The sequence below is a fragment of the Pocillopora damicornis genome, chromosome 1, assembly GCF_964200805.1.
Source record: "Pocillopora damicornis chromosome 1, jaPocDami1.2, whole genome shotgun sequence".
NCBI lineage: Eukaryota > Metazoa > Cnidaria > Anthozoa > Scleractinia > Pocilloporidae > Pocillopora > Pocillopora damicornis.
Genome location: NC_142670.1, coordinates 39,378,019 through 39,394,481, shown reverse-complemented (window position 1 = coordinate 39,394,481; position 16,463 = coordinate 39,378,019). Strand labels below are relative to the sequence as shown.

Sequence of the window (16,463 nt, the reverse complement as noted above, 5' to 3'; positions counted from 1 at the left end):
TACTACCAGTATCCTCATGACTCTAATCTCACTATGACAGTTCTGTTGGAAGTCCTTGTAAGATGGTCGGAGGAATTTGACCTACCACCCATTCTCTATCTGCAGTTTGACAACTGTGTTAGAGAAAACAAGAACCGCTACATGTTAGCTCTATTGGCACTTCTGGTTGAAGAGAAAATTTTTGAAAAAGTATGTTATCTTGGGTAATTTTAAAAGAAATGCATTTGCCTTATTCACATTTCCCACAAAGCACTTTGTTCAAGTGTCAAAATGTCCCATTGCAACGTTTTCAAGGTCCATTTGGGTGGGAAGTTAGTTTCCATTCAATCTCAATTTTTGCAACTACTGAATGAATGTAACCTGAAGTTGAAATTTAAAAAAACAACACCACTTTCCCTTCTTGTATTTCAGATAAGAGTTAACTTTCTCCCAGTGGGACATACCCATGAGGACATAGATGCCTTTTTTGGGGTTTATTCAAAGCACTTAGACAAACTGGATGTTTACACAGTCACAGGTAAGTTGTTCTAACATAAAGTAATTACTTCAAGGTACAGTTGGAGTAACTGAGAGGTTCAACAATCAAAACTGCCTGTGCAGTGTGATAATCTTGTGTGGTAAATATTCACATAAGTTATCTATCAATATAAATACATAGCAACTAGCACTGTGATCAAACAAATTTCTGCACGAGGCAAGAGCATGGTTCACAGAGAAACGGAACAATGGTCTCGCCATTTTACCATCGCTGGTGAGGCTGAAGGCCCTCGACATGGCAAAGAACGAGAAATGTGGGATTCCACAAGGGCAGTTTAAAGCAGGCAACCACTGGTGTCAGCGTTTCATGAAGCGTAATGGCTTGTCTCTTCGCCAAAAGACAACTCTTGCCCAGCGGCTTCCAGATGACTATGAGGAGAAAATCGTGCGATTCCACCGCTACATTATCGATCTTCGCAAAGAGCACAATTATCCTCTTCATGTTGTTGCTAACATGGACGAAACGCCACTAACATTTGACATGCCGCCAAATCGAACCATCAACAACTCGGGAGAGAAAACAATCAAGATTCGTACGACGGGTAATGAAAAGAACCGCATTACAGTCGTGTTGACCTGTGCTGGCGATGGAAGCAAACTGAGACCGATGGTAATCTTCAAAAGAAAAACTCTCCCAAAGGTTGCCAACAAGCACGGAGTTGTAATCGCCGCTCAAGAGAAAGGTTGGATGGACGGTGAAGGAATGAAAACATGGATCGACAAAGTTTGGTGTTCGAGGAGAGGTGGCCTGGGGAGGAGAAGAAGCCTGCTTGTTTGTGACGCGTTTGAAGCCCACGTGACCGAAAGAGTGAAAACAGCACTGACACGAGAAAACACGAACTTAGCAGTAATTCCTGGCGGATTAACCTCGATCTTGCAGCCGCTGGATGTCTCTTTAAACAAGCCGTTTAAAGATGGTGTTAGAAAGAGGTGGATGGAGTGGATGGCGGAGGGAATCCATGAATTTACAGCGAGTGGCCGCCAAAAGAAACCATCCGAGGAACTGATCCTTTCGTGGATCGCAGGAGCATGGCAGGACATTTCCGAAGAAATGATTGAATCCTCATTTCTAAAATGCGGGATCACCAACAGCCTTGATGGATCCGAGGACGACCTAGTTTACGAGGCCAACGATGACTGCAACAACGAGCTCGATGACTCGTTTGCAAGAGAACTGTTCCAGTCAGACTCCGAGTCTGAGTCATTTCGTTAGTTTGCCAAGTTAATTGAAATAAATAATGTTATACAATTTCACCTTCTTGTTGAGTAGTTTATTTTTCTTTTTTCTCAAAATTTGGTCTGAAATTGGGATGCGTATTATACACGGGCGCGCATTATACACGGGTAAATACGGTAAATGACCGATTCAAATCACTCAGAAACCCTCTTTAACCTCTTCTTCCCACAATAAAGAATTACGGGGAATTGACTGAAATGAGTGACGTCACACACAACAGAGCTTCGAGTTTCTCTCTTCGACTTTTCGTCAAGGACAGCTCTCAATCACCGACACTGACCAAAAGGATCCAGTCGAAACTGTGGGGAAGAGAATACTGCTCGGCCCTTAACATGAAACATTGCAATCGTTACTTTGAACAGTCTTTCATCCCTTACAGTCAAATAGTCAGGGCCGTGGCTTGCCTTTCGTGGGATATTTGAAATAAGAAGAAGTGTGTGTTTTTCCTTCATGGAAAGTAGCCAATCTAGATGATGTCTATTTTTCTTTTGTGAACAGTGGTTGTTACCTTGATAACGCGATTTCCAATTCTTTTTTTTCTTTTAGTATTTTTAACTTCGCAGACACTTGTGACAGTTTTTTTCTCCTTAACGCATAATTGTTATCTTTGCAAATTTTCGAGTCCGTGACGTAATTAAACAACGCTGTGATATTTTGTACCGATGGCGTCACTGTGGTGGCTTCTATGAGGGAGGTGACACAGAAGAGAAGACAAGTCTCGTGATTAGTCCATGGTCCATCTACAGGATTTGCGCCTTGCAAGGACAAATACTCAGCGCTTTTTCTTTTCTTGTACGGTGATGGACGCTCACGCTTACGTTTGAGTTGTGTAGGACCCCTTTTAAGTTTCCTCATGTTAGAATTTCCATAGTTAAAGCAGCTGCACTCTAACCATATTCTTGGTTCACCCGCAAACATGGACATTTCGACTTCCTAGGGCCATCTCGGCAGGAAATGTACTTATTATCGTATTTTACTCTGTTGTGGCCACATTTGCAGGAAACATCAATGGTGTATCCAACTTCACTTGTAGAGGAGCAAGTAGCTTGCATGGTTGAGTTTTCACACCTTTTGCATCTACAATTGCGGGAACAAAAATGCCCCGAAATCACACAGGGACAATGGTTGTGTCCCTTGTCGTCCTTTGTACAAGACGCCTTTTCGCTATCCTTGGCATTGTTCTTTCCACAAGAGCATACTTTATTGGTAGTTTTTGAGTTTAGTCCTTGGAAACAGAAAAAACAAAACAAAAAAAGTGAAATTAGGCTGCATGGGGAAGGGGAAGTAACACGGCAGTAACCCATTAAATAAGCTTGGAGGAGAGGGAAGGGGAAGGTGAGGGTTGGAAAAAAGTTGTAGACTAATAGCGCTTATTGATTGGCTTGTAAAATTTGATAGTTTTGAAAATTCTGCTAGAGGCCAAAAATCTTACCAATGTTAGCTTCATTTACGGCCGTCCCATCGTAGTGTCCTGGACCAAAAGCAGTATACCCTATGTAGATGGCTCGGTCAGTGACAGCGTCATCAGGAATGAAGGGGACAAATGGAGTGCCATTGAGACTAGTGACGACGATAATGGGTATTCGGAAAAGATCAGAACAAACTTTTATAACCAAATCTCCTACATCACCACAGAATGAACCCTGATCCCGAAATCTTTCTGTTTCAGCATTCATGTCAGAAATAGGAATTCTGGTTAGCATTTGGTAGTAGTCGTTGCTTTGAACGCTATCAACGAAAAGTTGTCGGAGATGGAACACATCTTCATTGATACTTTTCCCTAGTCGCAGTTTAAGGCAGTGAAGACGGAGAGCTGATTCCTCGTCATTCCACTCCTGGGTTTTTTGAACTTGCACAATGATGCTTCTGAAGGCTCCTATAGACAGACTGAAGACTTAAAAGTTGCAGAAGGAAAGTGAGAAGAAACCTAAAGACAGAGTGAAGATGACGCAACAAGAAAACAAAACTTTGGAGGTCAGTATGATAGTGTCCAAAACAAGACTGTCGCGGCAGGCAACCAGCATTTTTAATACCTTACAAATGTTTTTCGTTTTTAGGACCCTATCGCCTATATCTGTGCCGAGTGCCAAGACGACATGCTTGACTATGAGAACATTCTCGAAGCGCAAACCAAACAAAAAATTCATCGAACTCTAGTTTTTTTCCAGCTCTTAAAACTGGTTAAAAAGGAAAACCTAAAAACCACGACGGAATTGGTGAAGGAGTACGTGAAAAACCCTGAGGATTTTTAACATGAATCATGTAAAAGTGCAAACTCTTGTTGGTGGGGAAATATCTGACGATCAACTCAATGAATTGTATGATCAATTGGACCAACAACAATTGGATGCCCTCAATATAGACTTGGGTGTGGAACAATCAGGTGGCGCTCTCTTTAACTTTGAATTTCAAAATGCTGGATTCCCAAAAAAATTGGAAAAAGACAGCGGATAAACAAAGATAAGAGGCCACCCTCAAGCAGACACGAACTCCATCCCAAAACGATAATATCGGAAAAGAAATTACAAATGCGTTAGCGAGGTAAGAGTTTAAAAAGTGTGTTGAATAAAAGTTTCAGGGGATAGACTCTTATCGAAATTTATTTTGGGTTATTTTTTTTTAGATCGATACGGAAACAAATTCAGCAAAAGAAATGTTCATCTCATGACGCGTTCCATTTCACCTTACAATCGAATCAATTCGCCCACGCCCAACAATCAGCCACATTCAAAGTAGAAGAAATCATGAAGAATTCAGAACGCTTTGAAAATTACATGACTTCTTTTGGCTAATAAATTGAATTCAGGAGAATCGTTTAAATCCTCTTCTAAGTTTACCGCCGACCTTACCTTTATTCGAATGCCTAAAGGTGGTAAAAGTGGTAGACAAAAAGCTCTATAGGGAAAGCGATCCAAGGCAGAAGTTTTGAAAAAGAAAACTTCCATGATTCAAATTACAAATTCAGATGAATTGTGTTGTGCAAGAGCCATTTGCGTCGCAAAAGCATGGATCCATAAAGATGAGGGATATCGACAGAAAATCGATTACGAGAATGTAAAAAGATGTGAGACTGTTCAATCACGAATGGCCCATCAACTCCATGAAGATGCTGGCGTACCTTTGGGGGCATGCGGGCACCAAGAATTGAAAAAATTTCAAGACTTCCTAGCACCAGACTACCAATTGAAAGTGATGGCAACTTCCTACCCCTACATGATGGTATTTGTAGGCCCAGAAGCACACCATATTATCCGCCTCTTGCTCCAGAAACACGATGACTCTGAGACTGGTCACTATGACACTTGCACATCTTACGCTGGTTTTCTAGAACGATCCTATTTTTGCGATCAGTGCAACAAGGGATTTGATCATAATGACTTCAGACATCATCCATGTGAGGGTTGAAGATGTCATGCATGCAAACAAGTAAAATGTGTCTTCGGTATCCTCCACTGGACTAATTTAATTATTTTAATCGTGTTTATTTGCCGTTACGTCAAACGAGCCCCCACTTTAGTTACCCCGCCAAATTCGCTGGAACTACGCCCTCTGACCTCTACTCAAGGTACTTCGACTTGATTTCCCTCCTCTCGGTTTCTTGTCCCTAACCTCCATTTGTTCTCTCTTTCAACACAAGGAACCGACTCCAACAACTCATGTTTATTTCCCGCATGCCGGTCAATGCAACCCAACACCCTCATTTAGCCAGCATGTGTTTATTTAGTTATAACCCCTGTTTTATTTTCCTGGACCACGTTCTCCCCTCTGTGTTTATTTTTCACAAGTCACCTCGCTTTTCACTTTCCCTTGTATGCCATGTGTTTCCTTTTTTCCTTTCTTCCTAATGCCATATAACTCAGTTCGCTTGAGATCTTGAGCCACAACAGTCTTTAGACATCTTCGCTTACGATTCACGACCAAAGAAATCAACCACCCATGGCAACGCTCTCTCTTACCGTTGAACTGGCCGGCTTCCAACATGGCGATGGAGTATTCCATATTAAGGCTCTGGCCTTCGCCTGTCCGAGGACGCGGTCTTCGGGCAGCCGTGTGTTCGACAGTACTCGTATTGTACCGGACAGTGCAGCTGCACTCCGAACGTTTGCATGCCAGACGGCCCATCATGGGTTTCCACTTCATTCCACGGGCTTACCACCCACATCTACGGGCGTCGTTCTCCAAACCTTCCTTCAGGTCACCATGCTCGATTGGATGAAGGCGGGAAACACCGTTCCGGCCACGCTCATATTGTGGACTAAGAGCCTTCAAAAGGTCCATCTTTTCGCAGACCTCCTGCACCAAATCCATTTTCCAGAGCTCCGCATCCACATAAAGAACTTGAAGGACCTGCACTACCCTCCACTTACGCAGCTCTGTCCGGCAACCCAACCCTGGTCAATCTGCCAGAAAGCTGTACGACTTGCCCGCTGGCTCGCTGAGCAAGGTCTCGCTTAACTGCCTCACTTTACGGCCATAACCTGGCCTCTAGGAACGTTTTCTATATAGACTTTCGTCCTTGTATTTCCGTATTTGCAGTCATTAATTTTTGCTCCCCCATTCATCTTTCTTTCCCTCGACCGGAAGGTCTCGGTCTAAGGTGGGAGGAATGTTAGGGGGAAAATTATGTATTTTAGTTTTAGGACACATTTTAAATTTATTTATCGGTTTAGACCCAGTTCTGTATTTGCTCGTTCTTTTACTCGACCGGTTGAGCGGTAAAGAATGGTGAACGAGTTGTTCTATTCAAATTGTTGTTATTCAAATTAGTTATAACCAGAAAAAGTAAATTGTTGACATATCACAAAATATTGTATTTAGGGTTTTCGTGGGTTTTGGGATAAACATCTTAAAAATATATTCATATACTTTCACATTTGGAATATTCGGTTATTCAGGTTTTTTTTCTTCAGTAGTTAAATAAAATGTACAAAAACCACAGTGGCTTTTAGAATGGATTTTTATCGATTACTCGCTTTTACTATGCACCTGCTTGTCGGCACTTTTGTCATCTAGTAAATGGGTTTTTTTAGGTAAATATAGGTGTTAATGGTCTTTCTGGAAACATTGGTTTTCATGCTAGACAGCAGCTGAGTTTATACTCGTAAATTTAATTTCTTTTCGTTCTAAGTTAACACATTTTCTTTTTTGTCTTTTAATAAAGGTGGCTAAAGTGGTTTTCAAACAAAACTATGGTGCTCTTATTTTATCGATGGCCTGTGTGGCGATTGGCATCCACGCCGATGTCATACGAAACACATTTGATGGCTGCCCCGTGTCTGTGTTTGTAGGAAAGTCAGGCAGAGGAAAGACTTACAGCTTAAAGATGGGTCTTTCGCTTCTTGGTAAGTCGTAAAGTTGAGTGTATAAATATAGTCGAAGCTCTCGTGATAGGAACCCTTTAAGGTGGTACATTACAAAAAAAAATGCAATTTTTGTTGAAAATGAGTCCATTTTTTTTCCATTCGATTTCACTTCTAAAGGCTTTTGTTTAATAGCCCCAAATGTCTTTTTGTGAATAATTTGTCAGGAAATAGTAATAAAATGCAATTTCTAAGGCACTGTTGTTCCGTTGCCATGGAAACGTATTTTTAAATGCGTCCTTTTAGGGCCTAAAAGTGCGATTTCCTCCCAGATCAAAGCAAGCTGATTGCGTCTTGAGTAAGCTATTGGGAGACTGGGGCCCAACAATGACTTTCAGCCTCGTTTTGATATGTTTTGGTGAACAGCCGTTATTATCAATCATTCAGTTGTGAATTTTCGCAAGTGAGAGAGCTTCAATCATCAAAATGCCGAAATTTTCGTCTCAGAGACGCAAGAAGCGCAAATTTTATGGAAATCGCTTTTCAAATAGTCCAAGAATTAACGAAGAAGAGTCGATGGCTAAACTTCAGAATACCCCGCAACTGAAATGAACTTTCAAATCCTGCTACCGCAGTCCCGCAGTCGACATAATTTACATACTATATATATAAACCTCACGAAATATACCCCTTTTTGCTTTGTTTACCTTGTTGGTACCTTGTTCTATTATCCATGAGCCGCAACGCAAAGCGTGCTACACATGAATATTCCTCGTTCTTTTATCCATGTGCTGAAACAAGCAAGTTAAACATGTATATACCTTGTTCTATTATCCATGAACCGCAACGCAAAGCGTGCTACACATGAATATTCCTCGTTCTTTTATCCATGTGCCGAAACAAGCAAGTTAAACATGTATCTACCTTGTTCTATTATCCATGAGCCGAAACAAGCATCTGCATATTTCTCGTTTTACGCAATACCAATTTTTCAAACGCTTTGAAAAATAATATATTACAACTTTTTTTCCTTATTAACATCATAAATTTTACAACAACAAATTTATACAACTTCTTGGCCTTATTTACATCATCTTATTTAACTTCAAACACAATTTATAACAGAAACCGGTGCAAGAATAATAACGAAGCTCATCGAGGCACGATTAACGCTTCAAAACTTTGTCAAAAATTGTCTATTACGCTTTAAGGAGGTAATGTTCTACACTTTTTCGAATATTGTCTAATACACTTAAAAGAATTAATGTTCTCTTGTATTGATGGCATACACTTTCTTTACATCGTTCAAAAAACCCTAAACAAATCTTCATCGCGATGCATGTATCGCCAAATGAATTCCGCCAAATACGTGGAGAAAAGGTGCTTTCGAACACCAAACTTAGGCAGATTCGACTTTGCATGCCTCCAGTGTCCTTCAATTTTATTGGTATGATCACCGTCTTTGTTCACGAATTCTACAGAGTGGTTCACTGTTCGGTGTTCATAGCCATGCTCCTCGAGTTTGGAGTACACTTTCCAGCAGTCCGACACTATAATTGTTCCCGGTTCAATCCAGTCTTGAATAATGGGCAACAGTGTGTCTTCGTCTTGCTTCTCGACTGCCACCAGAAAACATTTCCTGAGTTTCCTCCTCTATACCTCCAAACACCCACTGCCCTTCAACGTGATGTCCTCTGTGGTACTTTCTTTTGCCAAATTTACTTTCGTCTATCTGAACAACCTTTCCCTTTCCGCCTAGTTTTTCGCTATTCTCAAGAAGTGTTATTTGGCATACTTCGCGACAGAAACTGTCCCAGTCCACCCCCGTGCTTTCTCCAAGTCCAAGTTCATGTTTAATTTGTCTCTGATTGAGATCCTGGCACCACCAATAAGTCAACTTCAGAATTTCTTCTAAGGACATCCTGCTCTTTTCGAACCAGCTTTCCTTCCGTATCTACAACTCTGCCCTGTCTTTCTTAAAGTTAACTTGTTTTCTGCATTCCCACTTGAAACCATCCGATCGATCCTCGCACCTACTCAAACTCATTTCTCCAGCGCAAATCGGGCACAAACGTCGTCATAACACCATTTTTGGTGTTCGCGGTTGCGTCCATAGCTGCAACTTAACGCCGTTCCACATTGCGTCCCTCGATCCTCTGTCTTTATTTGTGATGTTGACTCGGTTTCACCACCAGCACTGGTTTCCCTACGTTTTGATCCAATTGCAACTTGAACCCCTTTATCGTTCATGACTGCGCAAAAAATTTAACCCTACTCTTAACGCCCTTTTTCACTTTAACACATAACATCGCTCAAAATAATGCCATGTCAGCTTAAAAGAGCTCATACATTGAAAATGCGAAAACGCTTTCCATTAACAATAAAAAAACTTAGCCGCCCTTTCAATTTACTCTCACAGAAAAAATCCCGCCCTGCACAACAAATCAAAACACGAATTTGTTGCCATCATTGAAATCGGCACGCTTCTTTTACGATTATTTCAATAGCCTTAACATGACAATTTCAATCATTTGTATCACACTTTCCCTGTAACGTTGACATCAATAGTGCTGTCAATTACCCTGTAACTGGAACACAATAACCTGTTTCTAAACAATTGATTTCGCAAACAAAGAAGCCCAGATTTGCAGTACCGCTTTTCCCACAATTGCTCAAATTTTGAATACAAATGAATGCCGCACCGCCATTGATTGGTTGAATCTGTATTTCCACCAAAACTACTCCCTAAGGACTATTCCCTGCTCATTTCAGTTCACTTTCAGTCAATACTTATCAGTCTAACAGTGAGCATCAAAATGTATGCAGTAACAAAACTCAACAAACAACACGAACAAACGTGGATCAACCTTCAAAAACGACTCAACACTGTGCAGTTTCAGTATCAGAAGCTATTTCACGACTGAGACGTGTACGATTTTGTTAAGAATACGGCAATCTCGGTTGGAAGCTGCGAAGGATACTTTGTACCATCGTTGTTAACTACAACGAGCTTCATACTTGCCTGCAACAACGCAAAGGTCAATGTAACAACTCACAAGCAGCCACTTAATATATATACTATATTTGTTGGATATCCTGGGACGAGTAAGTTCAACCAAAATCAATTTTAAATATCTTTTTACTTCCCCTTGTACCTCGCATACGGTGCGCCAGTGCTGTGGATTTTAATATCTTAATCTTCTCTCATACAGAGAAGTCTTCTGCAATCCAATATGCTGCCCAGGATCCACTGGAGCAACTAGACCTCACAAACGCCATTATCAGCAAGACGACCTCGTCCGGACTGGTCAAACTGCTGGCGAACAAGAAAAGGGCCATGATTCTCTCACTGGAGGTGTTTGACATCTTGCACAAGCTACTTAAATCCGATGAGGAGACCGCATCTGGCGACGTGCAGCTACTCTGCAAACTGTTCTCAGGGGAACGCTGCAGCTACCACTACTCTACCGAAGAAAGCAGGGTGATCCCTTCGAATACGCCTTTCTGCCTCCTTGGATCCACGCAACTGGTGAACGCGGCCAAATTGATCACTCGCATGAACCAAGGACACGGCCTGGTCGACAGAATTCTTCTCGCAACCCCACTTGCCCTTCGCCCGACCCTTACCCAAATGGAGAACGCCACTGATCAGCTATCAACCGAAGTAGTGTCTGACTACACTGAACTGTTCAAAAACATTAATGGAGTGGACGAGAACGTGGAATTCGTCTTTGATGATGAAGGCAAAGAACTTCTGAGGGAGAAAATAGACCAGTTTGTCGCGGAGGTAAACGAAGCCAAACGAGAGGGCAAAGTGCCGCCTAAATCGAAGACTCCGGAACTCATTCCCAGGGTAGCCTGCGCCCTGCGCGTGTTTAACCACGCCATGACAGAGCTGTTGGCCGGTGTTCCAGCGACGCAACCAGACCTTACCATTACAAAAGCAACCCTGGAGAACGCTGCATCCTACGTAACTCACCTAGAGACACAGAAGGAAATACTATGTCAGGTACGCATTCGTAAAAAACAAACTTCCTTTCTGGATTAATTACCTTTATTGCGCATACATAACAATTATGTTCTAATTATTAGTACCAGATACTTGCCGTGTTCTAATCGCTGATAGAAATTGCGCGCGCAAAGACCAACAATCTATTTAGTCATAACTTAGACAACTTTACACATTTCGGTCTGCTTTGAGTTTTGAGTTGTATTTATATCCTCTAAGCGAATGCTTTAAAGCGCTGGAGCCAAAGCGCGTTCCATTTTTATTTTAGTGCAAAACAAAACCAAAACGAATCAGAAATCGCTGGCCAATTTTTCACATGCAAATTTCAACGGCTATACAGCTACATTTACCTGTTTACCCGTTATTTTGGTTTTTAATTAGTTTCTTTCTTTTTTTTTTTTAGTTTCTTAAAGAAGTCACCAACTCAGCATGTGACAAAACCATCGAACAACCCACTACTCAAATGGTCCGTGACAACGTTTTAATCTCCCAAGGTCCAGTGGTGTCATATCGCTCCTTTAAACATAGAAAAAGATCAGCCCGAGAAATTGCCGAAGATGAATTCAATGCCGTCACGGAGTCTTTGATGCAGGATGGTTTTGGAAGAGTTGTTGAGTTCCGCATTCCACGCGCAAGAAGCACCGGCAAGTTATTTATAAAGAGCAAGCCAAATCCTTGGCCGAACAGTACCAATGTCAATTCAACCGAATTCGACACGGCATTTGTAAAGCCATTGCATAATGACATTACGGCACCAATGAGAGATTATCTGCAAACGAACAATTACATAACAAATTAACTGTAGCAGTAACAACTCCGTTTCATTACGAAAACGAACATGGACATATAACTTTCATTCATTTTCTTTACATTGTTCATCAATTAATTCCGGTAGAACACCATTAGTATTATAAGGAAACGTTCTAACATTTTAACTCATAGTAAAGAAACTATAGTTTTACTAATAGCTTGTACTAAATGAGCGATGAATCACAATTCCACAAACATGTTATGTCAGTCTTTTTTGTACTATTAAAACAAGTTTATTGCATTAAATATCGCTTTTGTTTTGTTCACTTAAATTATAACGTAACTTATTCATCCACTACGGGACCGCGGACCGCGGTAGCACTTAAATTATACACTTACCCCATACACTTACCCAATAACTTATTCATCCACTACAGGACTGCGGACCGCGGTAGCACTTTAGTAAAACACTGCGGACCACGGTAGCACTTAGTTTAATACTTATTCATTCACTTCGGGTTAGCGGACCTGTAGATTTAAAGAGGGCGTGTCAGTTGCGGGGTATTCTGAAGTTGCTCCGAGTCGATTGTTGTCGAAAGCGCTTCGAGTGGGATACGTGAATCCACAGACGGCATTTCACATGATCAGAGCGAAGCGAAGGAATCTTCGGCTTCGTATCGAAAGCTTCAATCAACTTCCCAAGAAGACAAACCCAAGCCTAAGCTGATCAAGGTAGATAAAGAGGAAACCAGTCCATCCATTACAGGGTTCAGGTTCTGTGATATGGAGGTGCTATCGTCCGTTTTTTCTTTGCTACGTTGTGGCGAATGCGGCGATTTCAGTCTTTTGTTTATGGAAGATAATTTGAAACGGAAGGGATGTGCGTCAACTTTGCGTTTGCTGTGCGAGCAGTGTGGATGGAAACATTCATTTTGCACATCAAAAAAGCAAGGAAAGAGTTTTGAAGTAAATCGGCGAATCGTTTATGGTATGAGAACTCTTGGAAAGGGTTATGCTGGTGCAAGGAAATTCTGCACAATTATGAACATGCCTCCACCTCCAACTGAGAAAGCTTTCCTCAGCAACTCGCGCGTAATCGGCCGTCACATGAAAGCGATTGCAAAGGAAACAATGAAAAAGGCAGGAGAAGAAGTTTTATCTCTCAAGAAGGATGTAAATTCTTCTGAAGGTCTACCTGTGAACTGTGGTGTTTCTTGTGACGGAACATGGCAAAAGAGAGGCTACTCGTCACGCAATGGTTGTGTGACTGTCATATCTATGGACACAGGAAAGGTTCTTGATGTGGAGGCCCTAAGCCAAGGATGCAAACAGTGTGAGCGGCATGAACAAATGGACAAGAATTCTCTCGAATATCAGATGTGGAGAGCTGATCACACCACTTGCAAGTCAAATTTCCAGGGATCAGCACCTGCTATGGAACCAGAGGGTGCAGAGTGCATATTTCAAAGGTCTGTTGAGCTGCACAATCTCAGGTACACTGAATTTTATGGGGATGGGGACAGCAAGAGTTTTTACAGGATAAAGAATATTTATCAAGATGCTGGAATTTTAGTGGAAAAGAAAGAATGCATTGGTCATGTGCAGAAGAGGGTTGGAACTGCACTTCGCAAATTAAAACGTAACAATCCAGGCCTTAGAGGCAGAGGGAAACTCACAGATAGTCTAATTGATAAACTGCAGAACTATTATGGCATTGCCATAAGGTCCAATGTTAGAAATTTGGCTGGAATGAAGAAAGCTATCCATGCTAGCCTCATGCATTGTGCCTCAAGTGAGGCACGCCCACTTCATGACCACTGCCCAACAGGTAGTGCAAGTTGGTGCAAGTATCAAAAGGACAAAGCCAACCATACGAATCTCTTTAAGCATGGACCTGGCCTTCCTTTACCTGTTATTGCCAAGCTAAAGCCTGAATATATTCGACTTAGTGAGAACAACTTATTGCAGAAGTGCTTACATGGCAAGACACAAAATCAAAATGAGTCTTTGAATGGCATGGTATGGCAAAGGATTCCAAAAGAAATTTATGTTGGAAGGGAGACATTAGAATTAGGACTTTATGATGCTGTTTCTTATTTTAATATTGGTTCAATGAGTATTATTAAGCTTTTCCAAGCCCTTGGTATTCCTTCTGGCAAATATACCGTGGAGGGTTGCAGACTCCAAGACCAGCTTAGAGTTAATATTGCGCAACATAAAAGCAAAGCTACTACCAAGAAGCGACGCAAAGTGATTAGGGGCCTTAAAAAACGAAAAGATGACCATAATAAGCAAACTGAAGGAGTCAGCTATGGCCCTGGTCAGTTTTGAACAATTCAATTCATGGAAACTGTGTTCAAGTCTTGAAAAAATCAGTTTAAAAACTTTAAACCAGTTTTCTCTCAATTTCGAATTTTATGAAACTACCGACACGCTAGCAAAGATAACTTTCCAGCGTTTTATTCAATTCTTCTCATTTTTGGAGTGAGAGATCTCAGTATATTTTTGCATGCAATGAACTAGAAACATACACTTAGGTGCATCTTTTGTTGTTAAATGACCAAAATGAGATTGCTCATCTTATCAATTCCTGAAAGTTGTTGTGTTTTCTTTAATATTTTCCATTCTATATGACTGAGAGGTGTTTCTGTAGTTCATTGCATGCAGGTGCATGTAAAGATCATTGTCTAAAAATTTTGTGAATTTTTAATCTAATGTTAAAGAGTTATGACTGTTCTTGTTTGGTTGCCCACCAGGGGGCATCATTTGCTAATTCTCAGCAGCAATAATAAAATATCAAGTCAAAAACTGCAAAAATACAGTTGTCTCCATGTGTCAATTTAGGTGATATAGATAACTTTTTGTAAAAAAACATATGAAAAAATGTTGTTTTTTTTGAGGGTTGTACCACCTTAAAGGTAAAAAGGCGGGTCCGTAACTGAAGCTGGTCGCTTATGTGTGATTGTTAAATACAGAGTTTGTTTGGGAGTTGACAGGGACACCCAACCACCGTTTCCTCCTAAATGCATTGAAAAGTCGTTTTAGGCTATCCAAAGCACTTCTGGATCTCTAGAAATGCATTCCAAGTATGCTATAGAATTTTTATCCGTCCGGTCACCCTAGCGGAACTCGAGGCTTTTCGAAACTACAAGGGCGGCTTCAGTATTATTTTCCCGAAAATGTTAGATGAAACTGAACGTTTTTACGAAAGTGAGATTCTTTTTCTTATTTTCACGCTGTTTTTTCCTATAGGTATGACGAACCACTGCACAAAGACAAACTCTAAAGAGGCACTTTTAAAAGCTGGAAGCAGAAACTCTTTGGGAGTTTTCGTCGACGACCCTCAAAACATTGCAAACCTAACTGATGTTTTCGTGGATTTTTACTCGGGTTGCACAAAGTCGACTATTGCTCGGGGCACGGAAGAGGTGCATTCGGCGTTGTATGTGACCTCAAATGAAGTTGTGAACGCAACAGCAAGGTAATAGACAACATTTAGGCAATGCAATCAAACCTGCCAGCGGGCACCTCACAATAGTATGACAGCCAGTTCAAGAAAATATTTTTGTTTAAAACATCTCTACAAGGGTCACTATATTCTGTCCCCAAGGTGGCTGTTGCAGACAGGTTCAACTGTACTGTCTCACACTGAAAGCATGTTTTAGGAAAAAAGGTTTAAAACTAAGAATCCAGAAAAGCTTCGCCAGGTGTACTTTTTTCACAGAGTAGAGAGCAAGAAAGCAAGAAACCAAGATGTCAGAAACCAAGAAGAAGACGGCAACCACCAAGAGAGTTACTCCTTATGCCAAAAAAGAGAACCAGAAGCCAAGAACAAGTTAAAAGGAAGTATTGTCATTGATCCGCTACCTATGAATAATCCAGTTTTCATGGCTGTGTCGGTTTCGGGTTTGTACCTTTTGAAGACGACGCAGAACCACCACTCTTAGATGGATTTACATGACTCAATACTAATTACAACAGAGACAACCATAATGCAACACTTTTTATTGCACACCATTTTTGTAACTAATAAAACTTTTTAAATGTGATATGTGTGACTGTTGTTTATTATCTAACTCGTAAAATGCAGACAAAAAGCGGTCTGCTATTTCTTTATCCCAGTTAGTACAGTAATTACACCTCTCTTTTCCGTAGGGGTGGTAACTGTAGACAAGGGTGTTTTTAGGATATTGTGGTTTTTGTGATAAGTTAGGATCGCCGCAAGACGAAGGGAGTGACAACTGTGAATAAAGAAAGTGAATCAAAACTACGCGAGTGACTAGTGTTGCAGTACCGGGATTTCCAACAACCTCATTAACTGGAGTGGTTTGCATCATTTCAGTGGTGAAGTGTTGGACTATCATGTCCTTTCAAGACTACTTAGACTACTACGTTAGACTACTTTCTTCTCTCGTTGGAAGATCGAAAAACAAGGAAACGAACTGGTTTAAATTCACATCACTGTCCATGAGAAGAGTATACCCGAAGAGACCACAGGTACAGGCAGGATAGTAAAGTTATTCACTCTCTAACTAATGGTTTTCCACCTAAACACCGGCCACGGCTTGAAGGTCATGTCCACGAGGACACACGGAATGTTAAGCGCTCGTAACTTTGGCTTAATTCTTGA

At 41.1% G+C, this 16,463-nt stretch overlaps 4 protein-coding genes and 1 pseudogene across 8 annotated transcripts in view; 2 read left to right on the top strand and 3 right to left on the bottom strand.

The window, feature by feature from the left end:
- Positions 1–16,463, bottom strand: part of LOC113671115 (neurochondrin) — a 143,474-nt gene that overhangs the window by 78,997 nt on the left and 48,014 nt on the right. The window contains exons 3-4 of one of the 4 annotated variants that reach the window (XR_016183494.1): positions 12,246–12,361; positions 11,715–11,852 (exon numbers count right to left, since the gene is read on the bottom strand). The exons of 2 other annotated variants lie outside the window; for them this stretch is intronic. The gene's annotated coding sequence lies outside the window, so the exon portion shown is untranslated. Of the gene's footprint in view, positions 1–11,714; positions 11,853–11,883; positions 12,362–16,463 lie in introns of those variants that run through there. One more of the 4 variants, XM_089195802.1, reaches the window with a different exon arrangement.
- Positions 1,387–3,477, bottom strand: LOC149053794 (uncharacterized). The gene is made up of 2 exons (XM_089195928.1): positions 3,207–3,477; positions 1,387–2,999 (listed from the first exon to the last, which is right to left on the bottom strand). The coding sequence occupies exons 1-2, from the start codon at positions 3,475–3,477 to the stop codon at positions 2,662–2,664; spliced, it is 609 nt and encodes a 202-aa protein (XP_089052054.1). The 3' UTR covers positions 1,387–2,661.
- Positions 1,387–9,595, bottom strand: LOC149053793 (uncharacterized; annotated as a pseudogene). Its single transcript, XR_016183517.1, has one exon. The product of XR_016183517.1 is annotated as an uncharacterized LOC149053793 (transcript).
- LOC149053792 (uncharacterized) lies at positions 10,412–11,882 on the top strand. Its single transcript, XM_089195976.1, has 2 exons — positions 10,412–11,083; positions 11,487–11,882. The coding sequence occupies exons 1-2, from the start codon at positions 10,412–10,414 to the stop codon at positions 11,880–11,882; spliced, it is 1,068 nt and encodes a 355-aa protein (XP_089052102.1).
- On the top strand, positions 12,396–14,650 carry LOC149053791 (uncharacterized). Its single transcript, XM_089195839.1, has one exon. The coding sequence runs from the start codon at positions 12,617–12,619 to the stop codon at positions 14,162–14,164; it is 1,548 nt and encodes a 515-aa protein (XP_089051965.1). The 5' UTR covers positions 12,396–12,616; the 3' UTR covers positions 14,165–14,650.

Bases quoted from the DNA above. Each gene is read 5' to 3' on its own strand.
- LOC149053794 (XM_089195928.1), bottom strand. From the start codon at position 3,477: ATGCTAACCAGAATTCCTATTTCTGACATGAATGCTGAAACAGAAAGA. The intron at 3,000-3,206 runs GTAAGATTTTTG...TCTGTTTCCAAG, and splicing joins CGTAAATGAAGCTAACATTG to GACTAAACTCAAAAACTACC.
- LOC149053792 (XM_089195976.1), top strand. From the start codon at position 10,412: ATGATTCTCTCACTGGAGGTGTTTGACATCTTGCACAAGCTACTTAAA. The intron at 11,084-11,486 runs GTACGCATTCGT...TTTTTTTTTTAG, and splicing joins AGAAGGAAATACTATGTCAG to TTTCTTAAAGAAGTCACCAA.
- LOC149053791 (XM_089195839.1), top strand. From the start codon at position 12,617: ATGGAGGTGCTATCGTCCGTTTTTTCTTTGCTACGTTGTGGCGAATGC.